At 39.0% G+C, this 22176-nt stretch overlaps 1 protein-coding gene across 1 annotated transcript in view; it reads left to right on the top strand.

Moving 5' to 3' along the window:
* The first annotated feature begins 446 nt into the window (after positions 1-446).
* LOC105450375 (latrophilin Cirl-like) overlaps positions 447-22176 on the top strand; it is a 275071-nt gene continuing 253341 nt past the window's right edge. Inside the window, exons 1-2 of the mRNA XM_011690169.1 lie at positions 447-551; positions 3113-3244. Of these exons, the coding sequence (XP_011688471.1) occupies positions 3139-3244 (106 nt within the window). The 5' untranslated portion in view covers positions 447-551; positions 3113-3138. The remainder of the gene's footprint in view (positions 552-3112; positions 3245-22176) is intronic.

Here is a 22176-nt window from a genome sequence, read left to right as displayed (position 1 = left end):
TGATTTCAAATATTAATTATTGAATATATAATATCGGATGTAATTCATAAAAATTTTTTGTAATAAAATTAAAATTTTTTAATTTCTTTAATTTTTCATATCTTATGTATTTGGAGATCTTTAATAAAAATATCACGATTCTAAAATATAAATGCTTGGAAACTAAAAATATAAAATTGTAGACTACAAATTTAAAAAACATTAATATTATATTATATTCCAAAAATTAGCAATCCTTTAATATTTTTCGAAAGTATTTCACAAGCAAATCGCCTCAATAAGTATTTTATTCCAGAAAATGGTTTGCTCTACTTTTACTTTCATTGTACCTTTTTGGCGTACAATTTTGGTGCCAACTATGCAAGCACCTCGTTGCAGTCGATAGTATTTTTTTTTTTTAGAGATCGACTCGAGAATTGAATGTGGCGATAGTTCGTTTCGATAAAAGCTTCCAAGAGCCTCCGAAGGTGCACCGCGAAATGCGTCGTTGGGAATTCCTTCCAAGTGCTCGATTACTGATCTGAAAAATCCGCGGCGGAATAGTACTAAAGGTAAAAAAAAATAACAGGATATGGTCGCCAGTAGATTACTACTCGCTCGATTGTGTCGGGCGCATATACATCTCTTCTGCTCCCACTCTCCCTTTTCTTTCCCTTTCATTTTTAATAAATGATCTTTCTCTCCTCGACCGCGCGCCGACCTCGGAGATGGGAATCGCGTTGTCATCGAGCTTATCGCGATTATCGCAGCGTACGGCGGCGTATATCGGCACACGCATGCAGCACATCGTATTGCAGCATTGCGGTTAAGGAAGGAAAGGGAGGGCAACATTGATGAAAGGAGAATAGCGGCACCGCCGATTCTATTCCGCGCGATGAACGCGCGGATACGAGGTTAGAGAAGATAGCATCGTCGGATTAATTATGCGTAATGCATGGTACGTATACGCGAGGATGCGCGTTGTGCATGTTGCACCAACGAAAGGGAAGAGAAGGGGACAGCCAGCGCATTCAATTATCGTCGTTACACCGGGAGTTTACAGATGTTTCGGCGATAATCGCGTTGCTACGTGGCTTCCACGTTCGTCGTCGTATTAAGTGTTGAATGCCGGCGGCATCAAGAAGGCGCGTGAAAGACTAGGCGCGCGAGAGGGTGAAAGGGAGGGGGGACTTAATTAGTCACGTCGGAAAAATTAACGCGGTCCACTCTCGAAACGAACTGGCAGCACTCCAGATATCCCGCGTCGCTGTACTTCCGCGTCCGCGGAAATACCGCTGCAATCCGGCCGATGCAATCTGCGGAGTGGTCCGCCGTGATGCCACGCGGCGGTTGCGGCTCGATGTGAACTTCCTTTCTCGGTCATAATCGAGACGATTGCCGGTTGGCTCGCGATGTACTTACCTCCTATACAAGTTTCAGTCCGAGAGATTCTGAGTATTCTTTAATGGAATCTTGTTAACATCTCTGAGATTTAAAATGTGTGTTGAAAAGTTACTAAATTTTCTTTTCAACGTGTTCAGTTACGAGATACCGTTTGAGAAAAAACATTTCTGGCTTAAAATGAAAAGAGAACAATTAATGACAATATTGATATAAACTAATAATTTAAATAATTCTTTAAAACAATAATTGGTCACATATCATAATTGTGTATAAATTCTTCGATATTTTGCAGAAGATAACGATATATGTATCTGAATTTTTTTCTTAAAGATCAAGCATCTTAAATGATTGACACTGACGTAATATATCTGCACAATATTTGAAAAGTATCGATATGTATTAATTAAAAAATAAAAGTTTCCTAACTTCTTGAAATGTCCTTATATTTTATAATATTTTTCAAATAAAATATTTGATATATGTTTCATTTTCTCATTCTTTTATATAAGTTTATACTATTTTTCATCTTTTTTTCCGTTAATTCTTTTTTACTATAATCAACATGAATTCTACCCAAGATTTAACATTCGCCACGTTTGCGAAAATGCACAATTTCACGCGTAATCCACACGAGTCACCTGCTACCCCCTTCGGCAGCAACCCGACGCGACTCCCGTTCTTTTTCGTCGCAATTCCGCATGGTGTTTTTTTTTGTCGACAAGCTGATAGGTCGACGGGGCGCACGCGCGACGCCGCAGGAAAAATCGAGCGAGCATCGCCGGTAAACACTATAAATCAGCTTAATCCGCGCGTCTGGCGAAGCGAAGGGGGTTTGGGGGATATGTGTGCGTTCGCGTGAATGTAGGTTAACGAAGGCGAAAAAGGAAAACAATTTTGGTGTCAGCGTTCCGAAATTTGCAGACCGCGCGAACACGACGCGATTCTATCGAATAAAAACAGTGTGCGTTGCAACGGGTGAAATAACATGAATTAGGGTGGTGAGCTGCGATCCCAGGAATCACAAGGCATACGCGTTACGTTTGAAAAATAACATAAAACACGAGATGACCAGTGGATCTTATTTGGATCTATTAGTGCAATAATTCAAATCTGAACAAATTCAACTTTTAATAAGACTTTATCTTCATTCATATATATATATATATATATATATATATATATATATATATACATGAGAAAACTTGCAATATCAAATGTGTATATCAAATATTTCTTATAAAGATAAAAATAATCATTTGCATCATTGTTAAGAAATATTTGATGTACACACGATACGCAAGTTTTCTCAATTCCAACATACCAAATACTTATATCTATGCAACATATCTATCTATACTTTAATCTAATTTATGACGTGCACCGTATGTACCTTCACTTGAATGTACTTCCGCTGGTCGCGAACATCGCGATTTCCATGTAATCGCGATCGTAAGTCGACGGGCGCAAAGAAAAAATGAACGAAGAAGATAAAGGGCGTAAGAATGGTCGCCTACTGGTAAAGTATGCGATTTACGTAAACGCAATAATAATAACGCGGTGCTGCGCCGTCCGATCTTGGCATATACACCGAACGTATGCGTTCTCGGAAATCGCGATGCACTCGGGGGGGTGAGCGTTATATAGTTCGCGCGAAATGCAAGGAGCGCCATCGGGGAAGCAGCACGCCCCAATGAACAGCGGCGTAATTCGTTTCTTTCTCTGCTTTCAGGCGTAGTCGGAGCTCGGAACCTCACGATGGAGTGCCGCAAGGGTCGACGGAAAGGAGGAGCTCCGATCCTCGGCAGTCTGCTACTTGCGTGGCTCTTAACCAACGGCTGCGCCGTCGTCGCGCGAAATATAGGTGAGTGCGAGAAAGTATTTACGATTTCGGACCGCGGTTCCTTGCCGCGGGTAAGTCCCCCCCTCGGGAACCTCCCCTCCACGATCTTTGCGCCAATTAAGGGGCCGGCTACAACGCGTGTGGATATTTACGCGCGACGGCATCCCGTAGAATCTCTCGCGGAGTCGCGACTCGCCGCGGGCAGAAGCCAGTTTTGCATCTCGCCGCCTTCCGCATGTTCTCTTTAACTTTGCGGCGAGCACATTTTAAATTGTCACATCGGTGGGCACCACCGTTGTGTAATTGTGGCTGGCTGGCTGGCTGGCTGGCTTTGCGTTGGAAAATTGCAATGGCAAACGAAATGTTTTTTCAAAAGATTCTTCCTTTGAAAGTAAAATGTCCGTGTGTGCACATATGTGTGTGTATAATACGAGCAAGTAATGCGTTATTTAATTAATATAAGAAATTATTACTTGCTGTAGAAATCAAGATTACAGTTATAAACTCTATTTTTTCATTGCACAAGAAAAAATACCTGATGTGCACGAGCGTGAGATTATTTTGCACCGTTAATCAATTATTTATCTGATAAAAGATCTCTACTCGAGTTTATGTTGTCACTTTATTTTAGTCGCGTTTTTTTTAGGAACTTAATTAAGTATGTCGCAGCCATGCTGGACTCTAGCGCGCGTATGTTCTTCTATAAATTTTAAACGTAGTACAAAAATCGCCTCGAAGAGGTTAATAACGAGGGTGGAAGTGGCCGTGACGTGTATGCGCAGGAGGGCGGGAGATCGTTGTTGCCGTAAACCCTGGAAAACCCCGCGAGATGGATGGGAGGTTTCGGCCGGCATGTTAAGTCCGGGAACATACCGTAGCACGCTCGTAGAATTAAACCGTTCTCGTGCTAATTGATTTAGGAGAACCCGTCGGCGTGTATGTGAGTGTGGGTATGTATTTCGCTATGTTGCAATGCGGCACAGCTTCTCGGTAATTCCTCGGTAACAAGAATCTTATTTTTTTTTTATAAATGCTTAGTCAATATCTTTGTCATAAATTCTGAGAAAATGTCACGTTCTATTCGCCAACTTTGGAAATATCTTTTATTTTATATATATATATATATATATATATATATATATATAAAATATATATATATATGTGTACGTATAATATACACGATGATTAATGAATGACTTTGACGTGTTTAAATATCTTAATTGATAGACAATTATATTTTTAGCTCTAATATCCATATACATGCAAATTCTGCAGATAAAAATATCAAATTGATTTTTTAATTCGACGATGATGCGATAATGCAAGTATCTTAAACACTGTTGCGAACTTATTGTGAAAAATATTACCACAGCCAAGATTAAAACCTGAAACCTCCCGATCCTATCCGGGACGGGTGTCTTACATATTTATCTTCGACCACTGAAGCTGTGCTAATATTTATTGCAACTAACCTTGGCTATATATTGCGTTTTCCTCTATTTGTATGCTGATACTTTAGTGGCCTGATTGAAATTTTTGTTGTTATTTACACTCGCTCGCTTAAGTATAAATTCCTGTTTATTAACATTGGTTATTGCAATAAATATTACTACAGCTTCAGGATGGTCAAATAGATAAAACACCTGCTCTGGATAGGATTGAGAGAATTCCAGATTTTCGAATCGTAACTGAGATAATATTCTTCGCAATGTAAGTTCATTGCCGCGTTTTAAGATGCTTGTAGCATCATCATTGAATTTGAAAGATCAATTTAATATTATTTGATCATAAAGTTTGCGCTCTTTATAAAGTCAAAAAGTAATCGGAAACAAGTTTACTATAGCTGAAATTTTAAAAATAAAAATAGTATTATATTGAGCATCAACATCTAACTGTTGCGTTTTCCTCTATTTGTGTGAGTTTTATTCCTATTGTGAGCTTTGTTTCTATGACAATTCTTGGATGTACAGAATTTTTAAACTGTCCGATTTGTGTACATGTCTTCATTCTTATGGTTTCAATTATATTTGTATTTTTTGTCATTCTATCGTCTCTTTTTGTGGGGCACACGCGTGACAGTGAAAGTTACCGGAATGGCTTTTCTCGGATTTGAATACTCCCGTCGAAAAGAATTCCGTTCAGGCGCCGACGCCACAGCGCGTCTACAAATTTCTCTCGGGACCATTTCCACGTTCGCATATTAGCCCGACTGTACGAGCCCAGCTGCAATCTCCGACGACGTGTAACTGATCGCGGAAGTTGAAGAAAAACCCTCATTGCCGAGGCATGGCCAGCCGGCGCGGCCCGAAGCGCGAGGGGCGTTATTTTCTGTTCATAAATCCTGGGCTGAGAAAAAAAAACGAACAAAAAAAATTCGAGTATCCGCGACGTTGTTCACGGTACGGTTACAAAACTTTAATATTTGAATCATGGAACCAAATGAGATACACGAGAATCTTGAAATTACACTGCAAACGTGTATACAAACATAATTTTTTTACGAATATTTTACGAATATTTTTACCAAGAGAAAGAGAAAGAAAAAGAAAGATTAAAAAATTTGTTTAATCTAATAAAATGACAGGGAAAACTTGACAAAATTAAACCGGAGCAGAATTACCTTTCGTTAATTTTTGTAATTGCTTAACGATTCACCGCAATTTATTAAAGACTTTTCGTCGAAGCAAAGCACAGTACCTCGATGCCGGATGAGTGCATCAATGAGCGCGTAAATGAAGGAAGACGAGGAAGCGAAAGGAAGAGAAGGAGAAAGGGCTGGCTAGCGCCCGATAGGGTTAGAATGTAGCGACGCATTGAACGCATGCGAGCATTAACGAGCGGCGGAATCTCGAGAAGCAATTTCAGAGCGACGTGTTCAAGAGGGGTCGCGGCTGAGACACACGGGAAGGTCATGGGGAGAAACGACGAAGATTCGGCGGGGGGTTGGAGGGAAGAGACGACGACGTGTCCTCTCTATTCCTGTGCGATTATCATACACCCCAGTGCACCCAATCCATGCAGCCGTCATCGCAGTTGCGTTTCCAGTGTTCTGCCTTCGCGGTCCTCCCTTTCCATCCATTCCCTTTGCAGCTATATAGACATATGTATGTGCGCGCACACGTGATACTCGCGTGCGTGCACGCCACATACGCACGTACACAGGCGGGCGTGAGGAAGAACCGCGCGGTAACCCAAACGATAGATAAGTCAGAATCGCTCGCGTTGCGCCGCCGAGACTCAAAAGAGGCTTTGTGCGCCCTCAAAAGTAGATAGATAGTTAGGATGTCGTGGATTCGATACCGTTCCCGACTGCGTTTTCATCCGGAATCGCGGAGTCGCGGTGTATGAGTCGAGTGGCGGAGAATTGGCAGCGCTTACATCGAAGGCTTCCGCGTTCTGAATGCGTATCTCTATGGAAATAATTGCGACGAGACGAGATGAATACGGCACAATAATACTGTATTTATCATGAGATTAGTTTATAATAATATATATGACCGTAAAATTAATATATTTAATATAGACGTTTAATGATTTTAAAATAATATTTATTTTAAGTAAACGTTGCGCAGGACAACGTTTACTTAAAATAAACATTATTGACAAATGATTGACAGATGAGCATAAAATGAGCTTGAGATAAGAAGATGAATTATTAAAGTAAAATTAAATTATATAAATGGCACGATATCGCATTGATGAGGTCATATTAATTTTATCGCGAGAGAATATTGCGGATGCCTTTAGTATTCAGGGCTTGGGGAGGAAATTAAAATCGACAGAGAAGAATTCACTCTTCATCACAAAAAATTAATTATTTCTTGGAATGATTAATTACTGAAAAGTTCCGTTATATCCCATCATCTATTTCACAAAGGAGATATAAAAATAAGAGCTGTCGTATTTCTTTGTAATTTAAATCGCTTAAGAGTAGTACGTATTTGATATATTTTTATTTCCCTGAAAATTATAAACTTTACGAGAAGTAAGGTTAGTACTGAAATTCCTGCGTTTTTATTCTTCCGCATCTTTATTCGCCACTCCTTTCCTTTACATTTTAACCAGGTATACGCGCATCATTTCAGTTATTCAGCAATTAGCTTTTTACTACTGCTCCGCCCGTCATAAAACCGAAAACGATTCCCTCTTAGCGAGCGTATAAATATGCCGGCTCTTCGAAAAATTACATAAAACCTCGATAGCCCGCCACTTTGTAATCTACCCTGATGGCGGTCGTAAAACGTTAGTTAACGGCAGGAAGGATGATCTTGATCGGGCTGACCTCGCGAATAACGCGCGATAAAATTTGCAGTGGCCGCTATCGGCATCGAAGCGGCGCCGAAAGACGTCATTCACTCGTGGCTACTCCCGTTTGCGATTACTCGCACTCCTAGAATTTTTACGAAGAGCGGAATTTCCGGCTCTTACTGATCGCAAATAAAAACAGTATGACCTCGTTGCAGTAGGATATTGATCGATATATTTGTATTATGTATGGAGTATCTTCGGTATATCATATATGTATAACAGAGAAAGATAATTGATTCGATCTGCAAGAATAATATTTCCCCGTTTGTATAAAATTAAAATTTGTTCGACGACTCAAAATTATTAGTTTATTTTTTTATAATAGGATTGATTAAAATTTGATGATCGTCCCGTTAATTCCAAGATCTTTCAAGATTAATATTGTATTATCACAATTGTATTATCATAATTATCATGCAATTACATTATTACATTATTAATATTGTTGCAATTATATGTATAATGTAGTTCATTGATATAACTATTCACGAATTGTCAATATGAATCATTTCACATCGAGAACGTTCAGTTGTCGTTTGCGTGACTTGCGTAATTCGCTATTGGCCATAATTATCGTAAATGGTTGCCAGTTTGCGTTATACTTCCACTGACGTTGTGGACCACCTGGGACATGCATGCGCCATGAAGAGATCTCATCTCTTCTCCCCTTCCTGCCGCCGCTCTGCGACGACGAGGATTTATACGTGCGGCAAGGGGGAGGGGCGCTGCCGGGCAATTTACGGCCGCCACTTACATCGCCGTGGCGCATTCTGGGCAATTAATATTTACGCCGGATAGATTGGTAATCCTATTATATACACTCGGTACAATATCGAGATAATAAAAATTGTGGGCAACGCGCGTGATTACAGTGTGCGTCGCGTCCCCGAGGCGGGCCGAGTTTCTCTCCGCGAGATAAGATTCCTCGAGGAAAAATTCTCACGCTTCTGCAGCAACCTTGAAGCATGCTCCTACGTCTTTCGATATGCTAAAAAGTGAGAGAAGTCTGGGAGATATGTGTCAAGATATTTGAAATCAGGCTCGGTAAATAGCTTCAAGTCCATTTTAAATCTATTTTATTACACGAGCAAACGTATTTTACACAAATATTATATTGATGTACACGTGAACGAATAATTTATAACGTATTAAGAAAAATAAACGATAATCATTTCTATCATTAGAAAATAATGTGATGTTAAAACATAAGAAATACAGCGGTATTTCGCTACAATTTTATTTTCGTATTGATAAATTATGATTGCACGATTAATTTATTATTAAATAAATACGATTTTGTATTAACATAAGAATTTAATAATAGCATGAATTCGTTATTTCTTTAAAATTCTATAAAAAGATAGGCTAATGAGAGAAATACGTATTTTGAATTGAAATATAAATTCGAATACAAGCTGCAAATTAATACCGCAATTAAATACTAATGGAATATCGATAATATTTAAAACACGCTCAGGAGAACTAAATGCATATTCTGTTATCAAAATATCTGAATTCATCCCAGCTTAACATAATAAATACTATTATTAAATACTAATATGACATGGCGAAATCAAAATCGAAGGAAACGTGATCGTGCTAAAAGTAATCAAATAGATTATATTACACGTCAGCTTTCTTTGCTAATTAACGCAAATTAGATCAGTATACTACATTTTCACGTCGAATAATAATGAAATTCAGAGAAATGACAGAAACGGTGTTACGCGTTTAGACTGCGCACAAGATATTTTGCTGGATACCGCAAACTGCGGTGCCTGTCCTAATTCCGCGAATTGAAACACGAATAAGGATCGAATAAGTATCGAGCACGACGGTATTTTTACCGTTTCGTGACAAGCGATTTTAACGGTCGCTCCGGTCGCTTCGAGGAATCACGAGGGCGAAATTCGCAGTGCGAGAGAGCGTCGCTCGCTATGCGCGTTTCCTTCCACCGTAAAGCTTCGTCAATGCGACGAATATATGGCGCCGGTGAGATAAGCAAAATAATTCCGACGTCCATTGTTGTTTCGACGGTCGTTCCGCCGGCGAACACGGTCTTCGCTGCGGAACGGCGTTGTGCCAGCAAACGACCGGCCGCCTGCAGCAACTCCGGGCAAAACCCCCCGCGTACGTCCCCGCGCGCGTCCGAATCGACGACTTCTCTACGTTCACCTAACCCGGGAAGAGGAGGACCGTGGCTTGTGACGGACCTCGGCGCCGAAGATTTGTGGCACATTGGCAACACGCGGCGGCCCCAATTTACTGCGCATTACCTCGCCCGCCCGTCCGCCTCTTCACCTCGCATTTCCCTCCGCCAGCGTTATCCACCGTCGTCTCGTCCTCGCCGTCTTGAGCCGTTTACTTCTTCTTTTTTCCGGCTCGTATATATCGACAGTTCCGCGATTTTCCCTGCGTCTTTTTCCCTTGCTTCTCTCTTCGTTGCTTTTTCGAACGCCAATTTTGCCATCCCCTTTACTTCTCTCTATTTTTATTCTTATATTTTTCTGCTTTTTATTTTCTTTTTCGCTTTCGCTTTTTTTTCTACTATTTAATTTTTTTTCTTATTCATTTTTATCTTTTTTTTTAATTCCCTTTAAGATTTTGTTTTCTCATTTCCTTGTTCCTCTCCTTCCTCATTCTTTTTATATTTTTGTTCAGATTTATCTTTTTTAATCTTACTTGATTTTTTTTTATGTTTTTGATTTCACGTTTACAGCACACGATTCCACATGTACAACCCCTGTTATTTTCGCCGACCAAAATTTGTCTATTATCCCTCGTTTTACGAGCTTGCTGTGCACGTTCCTGAAACCAACGTGTACAAACGGCGGCGATCACCCTTCCGCGTTATTCCTTGTTCGTAACCGCCACTACGTGACTAATCTGATTCCCACCCACGTGCAAACGCGGGCCGTGTTACAGCCTCTCTCTTTCTCCTCGCCCTCTATGCTTTAACCCTCTCGCATCGTTCCCGCCGAGTTCAATGAGTTTCACGCGATCGGGCGCGCGGGCGCGACGCCACCCGTCTAAATTTAAACGAGCGACGCGCCTGTGACGCTGATGATTCGATCGTCGACACGGGCGAGCACGGTGTTAAGTAACATCGAGGATAAGCGCAATCGATAAAGTGCCTCGACCTCACGTCCCGGTAACCCACGAAACGGAAACGGATCGCGATGTGTAAGATTATCTTTTCCTTGTATTTTTAGAAACCTATAACATGTTGATAGTAAACAACTATAACTGTTTCTAATGCTATCTTATAATTACATCGGTAATAAGTAGGATTTTCCTAATTTTTAGCACGGAGAATAATTGTATCCATATATGAAATTTTCTGTCGTTATTAATTTTTTAATCTGCTTATCAGTGCATCTGGTGCATTGTATTTTAATTTTTAATGAAACTCTTATTATAGGTAATATGTGTTTGGCAGAATATATAAGTTTGATTTTGAATATTCTAAATCATAAAAAAAAGATGAGATACATTTCTAGATAAGTTGAATTTATATACTTCACATATATGCAATTTTGCGCTTCCACGATTTTTTCTAATATTTCTCGATGAGTTAATTAATTATAGCTCGCCGCTTTTTCAGTTATATTTTTCTCTAAGCGGTAATCGATGCGTTTTTCATTACATTACGGTAGGAACGATCGAGTTTCCTTTTAACTGTAAAGCTTCTTTAACAAATCATGGTGCGCAATTAGATCGATCCATTTCATAGTTCAAGCAAGAAGCTTTGATGTATTTTTTATGTCTGTATCGTTCCACGTTTAGAACGGAACACTTTAAGATAGAATGGTGAGATTAAAAAAGAATAATTAAATAGGCTTTTGTTCATCCTTTAAATGAGAGATAAAAGAAAGACGAGTGCCGTAAAGTATAATATATTCAGTTTTATAGCAATTTTCGGTTTGTTATATTTATTTTTGTATTATGCATATGAGTGCGCGTAATGTAAATATTTTAAAAGTGAAAATCTCGAAGTTAATGTCGTCAGGTATTCTCGATATGAATGGAGAAGAATGTAACACGCACCAGTTTCTCTGTATGAAAAGGCCTTCCAGGCCGGTGGAACGTGTCCAAACGAAACCCTCGTGTTCTCGCCCGAGCGAAAATCTCGTTCGCTTGCCGCTCGCGTTTTCCAATTCGCGCCGAATGGATCGGTCGCGCGGAAAATAAGAGATTGTCGTGATCTTCTCCGCGCCGTGCGACTACCTCGCTAGTAGTGATGGCTCTCGAATCAATCTTGATTTCAATTTTCAAGCAAACTAAAGCAAGTGCGCGGGTGTATTGCGCGAGAGATATCGCTATATAACTTTATACATATAGAAATATTAATCGATGATTGTTCATATACGTTCTGATAGAATTAAACTATTCCCATTTTGTACTACAGCCTTATAGTCATAAAAGAAATATACGTAATTGTCCTATATCTAAAAACAATCTGAACAAATTAGTTAAAAAACAATTTTATTGAAAAATAATATTTATTTTTATGACAACTTTAATATTTTGTCCTCCTTTGGTTTCCATTGTCATCTTTTCCAAGAAAATGCAATAAATTGAGAGTGATTTACTTATGACCGAGGCTGTAGAAAATTATATTAATAGCTAATAACCAATAGCTTTATATATGTTTAATTTTAAATCGTTAGAAAAATAGAGAATCAAATGGAAATTCTATGTTCACAGTTTACAATCGACAGATTATTTTTTAATAATTTATACTTAAGCATTTCTTATTCATGTAAAAGATCTCGGTCAAGAATATTATGTGGATATATAACTTTATTATAAATGTTTTCGACACACGCAAATATTTGTTTATTCACTGCATATGAATGGTACATATATGAATATAAATTAACGGACGCAAATAACGCGTATAAAAATATTACAGCCATCACTACTTCCAGCCCGCAAAAGAACGTCGACAGAACAGGATGTTCTGCCGCTTCCCTTCGTGCAAATTCGATCGGTGACAAGTGGCGCGAAGATTTTCTAATTCGCCTGATGTTCGCTTCCGACGTACGTGACCTAGTTCTGGGAGGCCCCTTCGGAAAACGATTGCCCAGTTCGAGCCGGGCGAATTCTTGCCTGTTTTCTATTCGTATCGCGAGGCTATAACGGTGTGCTTTTGAATGTAATTGAAAATCCAGCTTTTCTCGTATATATGTATGTACATTGCCGTTTTCCTCGTTTTTTCGTCTCACTTACATACATATTTTCTGAATCACGCAGTACAATTCGCAGAATTTGACATAAACGTGATGTGACTTTTGAGAAATTTACTTATACACTTTTTAAACGGAAAGTTAATGTTTTTAATTTGAATTTTGCGATGCATGATACTGATGCATGATATCGTGATTAAATAAATCTCTGTTGTTGTGCTATTATCGTGTGACTGAATATAAACAGATAAAGAGATATACGTGCGAATGAATTTTCTCATACATTACACTTCAATTATTTTCTGGCGCCGTCCTGTCAATTTTTGCATGCTTGTCTGATTGAAACAATGCCGGGTATAAGATAATACTACTGCGCTGTAATGTAGATGAGACGTGAAGAAAGATGTAGTTCACTTTCGAATATTCAATAGCACGATTCTATAGACTGAATATAAAATTTACATATACGTATATATACAATTAAATTATATACGTAACTTCCCAGCTATAATTACTGCCGTAATCTTCAACAGTTCAAGTTGCTATTACTTTTGCATGTTATGCACGTTTCAGTCTTGAACGCTGAAATAATAGTAATTTTTATTTAATTAATATGAGAGAGTTGATATAGTTTAGCTTTAATTTTGTTGCAGCGTTTTTATAATAACGCTAAAATTAATTGCCCGAATTAAAGTGTTAAACAAAGTATATATCGCGAAACAAGATTAGTACAGCCTTCCACAAGTATAAAGCATTCCTACAAATTGACATAAACGTTCTATATTTAATATAAAAATAAATTTAAAAAGTAGTCTTATTAAAAAATAATATTTACTTTTATAACAATTTTAATATTCTGTTAGTCTTCTTACAGCTTTTATTAGACCTTTTCAAGAAAATGTAATAAATTGAGGGTGCTTCACTTATGGTCAAGGCTGTTCCTCTTTTATGCATACTAGAGATTTCAGCAGACTACTAACTAGTTGAAAAATCACACAAACCTCTGCTAACAGTATAACTTCTATGTTTAGAAATAGTGGTTACGTGTATAAATTTTTATTATGTGTATAGCATCCATTTCAGCGAGATCTATATATTTATGTGAGGCATGTGAATTCTCAACGCGCGCATCATTCCAACAGTAATATTTTTCGTGCAGTGTATAACTGTTTCTCATTATTTATATCTTTTACAAGCTTTTCTTTCTCCAAATAAAATCGCGTATTATTATTCTTTTCCGGTGCAGAAATTAAGTGCGCGCATAGAACACGGGAGAGCGTACAAAGCGCGCGCGCGCGCGCTTGCACGGTTTTCTTTTCATATCTCTCTTAGCGAACGGTATCTATCGCGCTTATTTCACATGCACTTTGCGTACCCGCGAACGAGTTAGCGGCGCATATTAAATCACTCGCCAAACACAGCACCAAACGGAATCAAGCGCGGTAATGCCGCCGTTCTCGAATCACAAATCGCGAAAGCGCGTGCAATTTCTCCTCTCCTTTCGGCTGCTCGGGCGAAAAAAAACTCTTTATTCGCGTTAGATTAATTCGCTTCGCCGTCTCGTCGACTCGTGACTACGATTTATGTACGACTCTATCTACCGTCAATCCCTTGTCAAGGAGCGAGGATCCATCCCTCACTCCGCCTCCTCCGAAGAAGCCGATGGCGTTTCGTCGGCGAGCGAGTCCTGGAAGCGCCATCAGCTTCGCCGCGCCGCCCGCCCCTGCCGCCGCGCGCGCGTCTCGAATCAGCCGGTGTAATCGATTTCCGATTTCGGAGTGACGGCAATTTTTCAACGTTCCGTGAAAAATAACTCCGGAATAAGCCACCGACGCCGGCTTTCACTCCCTTCCATTCTCTGGTGATACTCCCATTTCTTTCAGTATGATAAGTATCGGGTATAAATATTCGAACGATACTAGAGGAAGATTCCGCATTCAGATATAATCGGCGTAAATTCCTCCGTCTTACGTCTAGATGATTAAAAATGTAGCTTCAAATGCTTTCCATCTATACACGGAAATAAAATTACTGTTGTCACAACATAATAATTGTGATAATTTTCGCCCATCAATTTAAAAGAGTTATAAGAACTAAAATACTTTGGAAGTGATTTATATTATAGTTAACCGAACTCTCAGCCTCAATGTTGTGACGTGCTACTACATCTCTCAATCATATACTATTTGTTGTACAGAATATTAGAGATAGATAACAATAATGCTTCGGTTGAGACATTAACCACATATATGAAGATATTCTAACCGAATGTTATTTATCCTAAGCACTACGGTTGTGACAACCGTACTGATGAGCATACCTTAACAAGTGTATGCCATGTAACATCAATATAACTTAAATTCACATGCATTTCTTTTCCAAACATAGAGAATATAATTGTTGTAACATCCACAGCAATTTTTTCCGTGTACAATTCGGGAAAAACGGCATGATTAATACAATAACGCGTATTTAGTCGAACATTTTGTTTTTCTAATAATTTTCTTACAAAATTTGAAGCTATGTCTCCAATAACACAAACTTTGTTTCTTCTTCTTCTTTTTTTTTAAGCCGCATTTATTGCGCTCTTTCGAGTGCACTGTGTGAAAATTCGCCGAAGAACGCGGAATAAAAGAGCCAAGTTCGACGAGAAACGGAGGTGGCGTTATCTATTTAATAGATTACGTTCGGCTCTATTGGGCCCTGCGTTAACTGCTTCCACGGTTCGAGACGCGGGCAATAAAAGGAGGATAATGGAGGGTTTAAAGAGGCAGAGAAAAGAGGAGCCGCGGGGATGGCCGGGCAGCTTTTTGCTAAAAAACGAGAAAAAATGCGGGTCGGCTTTATTAAGACGCGAACCAGGAGGGAAGGGGGCGGGAAAGGCGAGTCGCGATAATAAAACGATTTCCCGTGCAACTTGGGCCGATCGTTCCATTGTTTCTCGTAATGCTCTACGCTCTTTACCGTGGGTTTTTCTTGAAAACCCGCTTCTCACATCCCTTGCATCATTTCGTCTGCACGTTTAGCGCCCCTCGCCCCGCCTTACCTTCGCGCTCTTGACCCGATTTATTTGCGTATACGCGGTTGAAATCACCTCCCATCCGTTTCATCTCCTTCCCCTCGTATCCTCGTCGCTCCTTTCTTTTCGATCGCGTCCTCGTTAACATTCATACGAGAGCACTGCTGCTCGAGACCTTTTTGTTAAGTCAACTCACCCCTCGAGGCGTCGGGAGAAAGAGAAGCTAAAACCCATCCCTCTCCTCCTCCCGCTTATCCTTCTCTCTGGTCTCTGGGGGTAACCGCCAACCCCCAGGCTTTCCCCGGCGAGGCGCGTCGGTTTGTTCATATTCGTGTACGGTTCGCTTGGAAGCTTTTCGGGGGCTAAATCCGCGTGTAAGCACCGCGCCGTGTACGTGCTCGCTCTGACGTTCCCCCCGACCGACGTTCGGCTGCGCGTTCGTCCACGACGCGGACTCCGATTGAAATCCGAGAGCCGCTCCGTGATAGCATCGTCGTCGTCGGTGAATTCGAATTGTCTCTACCGGAATCGATTCCCCCGCGCGACTCAATACTGCGATAGATATTAACCTTTCGAAGTACTCGTATCTATGTATATCGCAGAACAGACACTACAAATATTGAAACGCGTCGCTTTGAATTTATGTTAAACGACAGATAGCTATAGCGCACGAACATAAATAAACGAATATTTTAACAATTCTTTTTTATTTCACTTTTTTTTATTAAAAGAAAGTTTTTCTTAAAATAAGCGCTACGTTTATCTAAATATACAAAGATCTTTATCTGAAAGATATAAATTAACAGTTTTTTCGGTCAACTTTTCCATTTCGAAATTTTTTTGCAGAAATCTTAAGAATTATTGAACAGAATGATCAGTTTGGACACGTTATCTTTACAATTTATTAATATTGACATTCGTTTAAGGAGAGAGAACAAGTCAGTTCAATTTCTATCATCACGACATTTTAAAAACCGATAAAATTTTCGCGCGAAGGATAGATTCTATTGTGCAACAGTTTTATATCGGTTTGCCCGAGAAGTTCTCTTTCTTTTCCCTACCGTCTGATCGATAGAAAGATGCGCGAAGAAAAAGCGTGGCCTAGCTGCTGCGACGGAAGTTTCCGGTGAAGTTCTCGCGGGCGCATTAATGCGCGCCAAATTAAACCGGAGTTTCTTCACCGTTGCGGAACTTTAAACCGCTTTGTAAACTCCGGTGCTGCTTGTTCGAGCGAGTGTAAAGCGCCTCGCTAAAGTATCGCGGCGTATTACACGATACTGCCCGCGCCTCGATGTATCGGAACATCCTGATTCCGCCGAGAGCTTGAACTTCGCGGCGCGGACAAAGCGAAGGTTACATCGCTCGTCAAGCAAGAGAAAAATGTTGGGGAAATCGCTAAAGCGTGGAAAGTATTCGCCAGTGTTATCCTTCGCGGAAAACCGTCCATTGAATATGCAACGAGCGCCACTGAACTTTCTGTAGTTATATGCTCGTGACGCTCCTTACAACAATGTGCGTATTATACGTGCAGTGTGCGTGTGTGTGATTTTTATTCATTAATCATAACATTTGATTTCGCGATTTTAATTATGCTGATTCTCGCGTGTCTCTGCAATTTTTGTTATTTTATATTCAAATCAGTAGTTGGGATTATTTTTCAAATATTTTTTTTTATCTGTGTTGTAATCCGTTGCGGATTCGTAAATAACTTTTTATAAATTAGTAAAATAAATTGGGATGTTTCGTATATATTTAACATAATTTTTCGCAGCAAATACATATTTAGTTATTCATTAGTACTCAATTATAATTTACATTAAACATCGCTCTTTCAGTAGATTAAATGTTAATAATGTTTATTACTAAATTTCGTATCAGCCGAGTATACAGCACATAATGGCTCTATTTAATACTAGCTAAATTTATTAATTAACTAAGCTTGGCATTAGCCTGCACGTTTGGCGTTAGCCGAACGTTAATTACGAGCTCGCCGTTGTATTTAATATCGACACAGCAGGGCAGGCCATTCACTACTCTTTCGGGGCAAAATCGTCCCGTATTAACAGCGCGGCCACAAAGTAACCCCGCTTTACGGTGCATTAAATGCGAAACACTATGATGTCGTGGATCTGGGCGAGCGTTCGATGAGGTAGGCGCACGATAGACGCAAATACCGGGGAGTTACTACGAACGCACACGTTCGAGTATGACCCAATGAATAACACTCTTATCGGCCAGGCCGTATCTGACATCAAAATGTGGTAAAACGTGGTAGGCGCGATTGCTGGCTACAACTGCAACTCGGAATCAGATTAAACGGTAGTCGCACGGGTTACATTAACCTTTTTCTCCGCAACGTCCTTAATCATGAAAATACTTTTTCTTCATTTACAGTACGCAAATATATAATTGCAAAGTTACACAGTATTATCCTAGTTTACAAATATATATATTTTTAAAATTATATTTATGATTATTTAACGTCATTTGGAATACTCTATATAGCTGATTGTATCTAACTGAAATACGAATATTTCACAAATATACACATGTAGAAATATATATCATTATATATTCTATAATGTAGGAAGCAATTATGTAATATCGCGGCACAGGAATTTAATTTAATCATATTAATACAATATTAATATGTATAATAATGCTGTTTACGGTAATCCCGTGTTAATTCCTTCGAAAAATAGTGCGAACATAAAAATCCGAAATGGAGTACTGTCGTCAGATTATTTTGAGATTTACGGTAAGATATTGCAATGTTACGTAACGTCGTAGTAGGACAATTTAATATCTTGAGCGATATCACAGGCGGATAAGCTTGCTGCATCCTCCGGGAGATCATCAAAGTGTACATCGCCCGTTCGCGATCACGCCGCGGCGCCGTTAGCACCGAGAGATAAATCCACCAAAGTTATTCCCGCACCGAGTTTCATTGGCGCGCTATCATTTCGTAGTAATATCCTTCGATCGCGGGACTTTACGACGGAATCGCTCGGCGTCTCATTTACGCCGTCGACAATAATACAGAGAGAGAGCAAGCGAAACAGAGAGAGAGAGAGAGAGAGAGAGAGAGAGAGAGAAAGAGAGAGACGATTAGATTCTTCCGGTAACTGCGGTGTAATAACAATTGTGGTTTTATTGTGACCGTGTGCCTCACACATTGCACAGATAACTGGGAGATACGTGGAAAAGGTGAAGCTAAAGGTGCAAGATTCAAAATCAGATTTTATTGTCAATTACAATTCAGATAACAATATCTCTGTTCTAAAACGTTTTCTCAATCGGAAACGGAATTACCTTCGGCAACGCCAAATTCACAAAATGAGGCGCAAAATATAGCAATTACAGCTTGATTTATCGAGATTAATTTAAAATAAAAGTAGAATATACTTGAGGAATATTTATTTCACAGAATGTTAAATATTTCGTGGCTTTGGTGTTTATTTTGTAGCGCTGTCGCTCACTTAAGATGAGTCGCGGTATCATTCATACGCAAATATTCGAGCAGGCAGGTAGCAGAGCGAGTCGCTCCACGTCTCGCCGTATTATTATTCTTCGAGACACGATTGCAACAAATACTACGAGTAACGCAATGTCATCTTTTGTGAACAAGTTCTCTCTCTTATTAATTCCGATTAATTTCTACAGTTCGTAACGAGAAATGGTTCGTAATTTCATTATCTTTCGTTACGCGATCATTTTCTACAAAAAATTAATGATTATCGCATACGAGAGTGCTTTGCAAGATATCCTGCGATCGTAGTAATTAGTACGCATGAAGGTAATTAATCGTGTTCACGAGTGAATATTGTGTGAGTGTAATGAAGAAATCTGAGAGGAGGAGGAGGAGAAAGGTGCTTGGAAGTCATTGAGTGATGAGGGAGCAACCGTGGGGCAATTTTCTTTTCATATTTTATGTTTTTTTTTATATATTTTTCTGTCAAATCTGTTTGGAAAAAGGGAATAAGAAATACAATGTACACAATTACTTTTTTAAATTAATTAATTGAATCCTGAAATATTTGAAAATTTTCTCACACTTGTTCATACGTTCATACGTACGTACATACAAAGTTTATAAAATAGAATTTTTTATATGCATCTTTTATTGACACATTTGGTGTTTTATTATTACACTAATTACAAAAGATATCAATCATCTAAAATAAATTCGAAAGTATCAAAAAATTTAATAAAAAATATTTTACAAGTAGAGCAAGCTAAAAATTCAGAATAAAAAGATAGAATAATTTTCCTAAAAAAAAAACAGAGTTTTGAAATTTATAATAAACGTATTATAATTACTATTTTTTAAACTTTTTGTCAAGCACTCTGCACTGATAAGATTTTCAGGAAATGCAAATAACTATATGAACATATGAGATTTGTTATTTTTTAATTTCAAGAATATTATATAAAAAGTTTAAAAATTCTTGCTAATTGTAAGCTAAATAATGAAATCCAAAGAGAAAACAGAATAAATTGAAACTATGATATACCGTAATGTAATATTTGTATTTTTTAAATTTCTTTATGGTGTTCATATCTTATAGATGAACATTGAAGCCACATATTTATGTATGGTATACATATATTTATTATATAAATTAAAACATTTATATAATTTATTTAAAAAACTGTAGGGAAAAATTTAATTGTGTTACTTTTTTCTTCCGAAATAGAATTTGAAGTTTGGCAGTCTCTTTCTATATTCATATATGTGCTTCCAGAATAAAAATATTATAATGTACACTGGTATATAAGAAAGGCTATAAATTAGTTTTAATAATAATCTTATTGTTAGTACTAAGGAATTTATTTCACAAGGGCGATATAATGTATTTGATTCACGCGTTCATTATTAGTATTTCGATGAATTGTCCGAGTAGATATTTTCCGTAGCCTTGCATTTCGGTAACTCGTTTGCATAATTTGCGAACAGCCCGAATTATGCACTTCCACCCGCACAACGTGAAAGATTATCCTGCGGAGTTTCACGCGAAACTCCGCTTTCTCCCCTGTCGAGTTAGTTAGCTTTTTTTCTGGTAATTACCATCGCGCGCGTGGTATCCGAACAGCGCGCATTGTTGCAAAGGGGCCGCCAAAGAAACTACCGCGCTGCTACTTGATTTATGAAGTTTATTAAAGCCTACGTGCTACGTCAGGCTGAAACATTAATATGCACAATGTAGGTAATTGTTTTCCAACCGTTATCGATGCGTCGTTCCTCGTTTCTAGAGTTATAGTGGAGATGAATTTACGCAGCTTTAATCAAGTTTAATATTAAACATTTTTGGCCGGACATCTCTCGAAGTTATTCGATCGCAGTTGCCGTAAAAGTCTTTCATCGCGTCCCACGCAAAAGTGCATTCTAACGATCAGTTCTTTGTGTTAATAACAATTTTTTTGTTCGCGGTTGGCGGAATCATAATCGCGATGAGTATTTTCCTCTACGTACGAGAAAGAGAGAGAGAGAGAGAGAGAGAGAGAGAGAGAGAGAGAAAGAGAGAGAGCAGCGCACACGCTATTACGCCTGTTATCAAAATACATTAACAGAGTTTGCTATCGTGCTTGTTATCAAAACAAGCGGCAACGTTTCATTAAAAGTTTCCTGCAAAAAGAGAATCACTGTCCGCAACACATTTTCGCGGCAATAATAATTCGAAATGCTGCGCGAGAAATCAAAATGTGCTGTCGAACGCACGTATGTATATATACGTACGCTTGCGTGTGATGAATATCAATCTCTTATTTATTTGTTGTTTCATTTGTCTAATCTGAAAAAATATACATATAACAAAAAATGAAGGAAAAGTAACGAAATATATATTCCGATCGTGTATGGTAATGAATTACCTATTTTTACATTGTATTTTATTTTAACAAGGTAACGATAATAACTTAAAATTTTCTCGTAAAAAGTGGTGATCTTGATACTTGCGCGTGGCTGTATTATATTTACTACCCGTGAAAAAATGTTATTAATGCATGAGTTTATTAGTATTATTATCTAGATTCAGCTGATGTTTGCCGAAGTTAGATTGCATTTATCTCTATTATTTTTACAACCAGACAGTTTTATCGTGCATCGCGCAGGTACGAAGCGTGTACGAGCGGATCTCGAGCGGACGGAAGAGTTCACAGTTCGCCAGCGGAACAAGGACGATGCATTGCGCGGATTCCCGGCTGCCGGGTGAGCTGGGAGTAGCGGCGCGGCGGGAGCGAGCGTGGGGCGTTGTCGTAGCCGGTGCAATTAAAGCCGGATATATTGTTCCCGAGAAGAATAATCCGTGGCGCGGTTAGGCGTTCTCGCAACTCTCGCGTTGAGCGACGCGTCACGGGGGCGAGAAGTAGACCAAATTAGGGCAACACCATTTATCGAATCGCGCGAATGCTTGTATTTCCCGCTGTGAGAGAAATAG

Source organism: Wasmannia auropunctata, unplaced genomic scaffold (genome assembly GCF_000956235.1).
Source record: "Wasmannia auropunctata unplaced genomic scaffold, wasmannia.A_1.0 LD336062.1, whole genome shotgun sequence".
NCBI lineage: Eukaryota > Metazoa > Arthropoda > Insecta > Hymenoptera > Formicidae > Wasmannia > Wasmannia auropunctata.
This window is presented reverse-complemented; position numbering and strand designations above follow the sequence as displayed.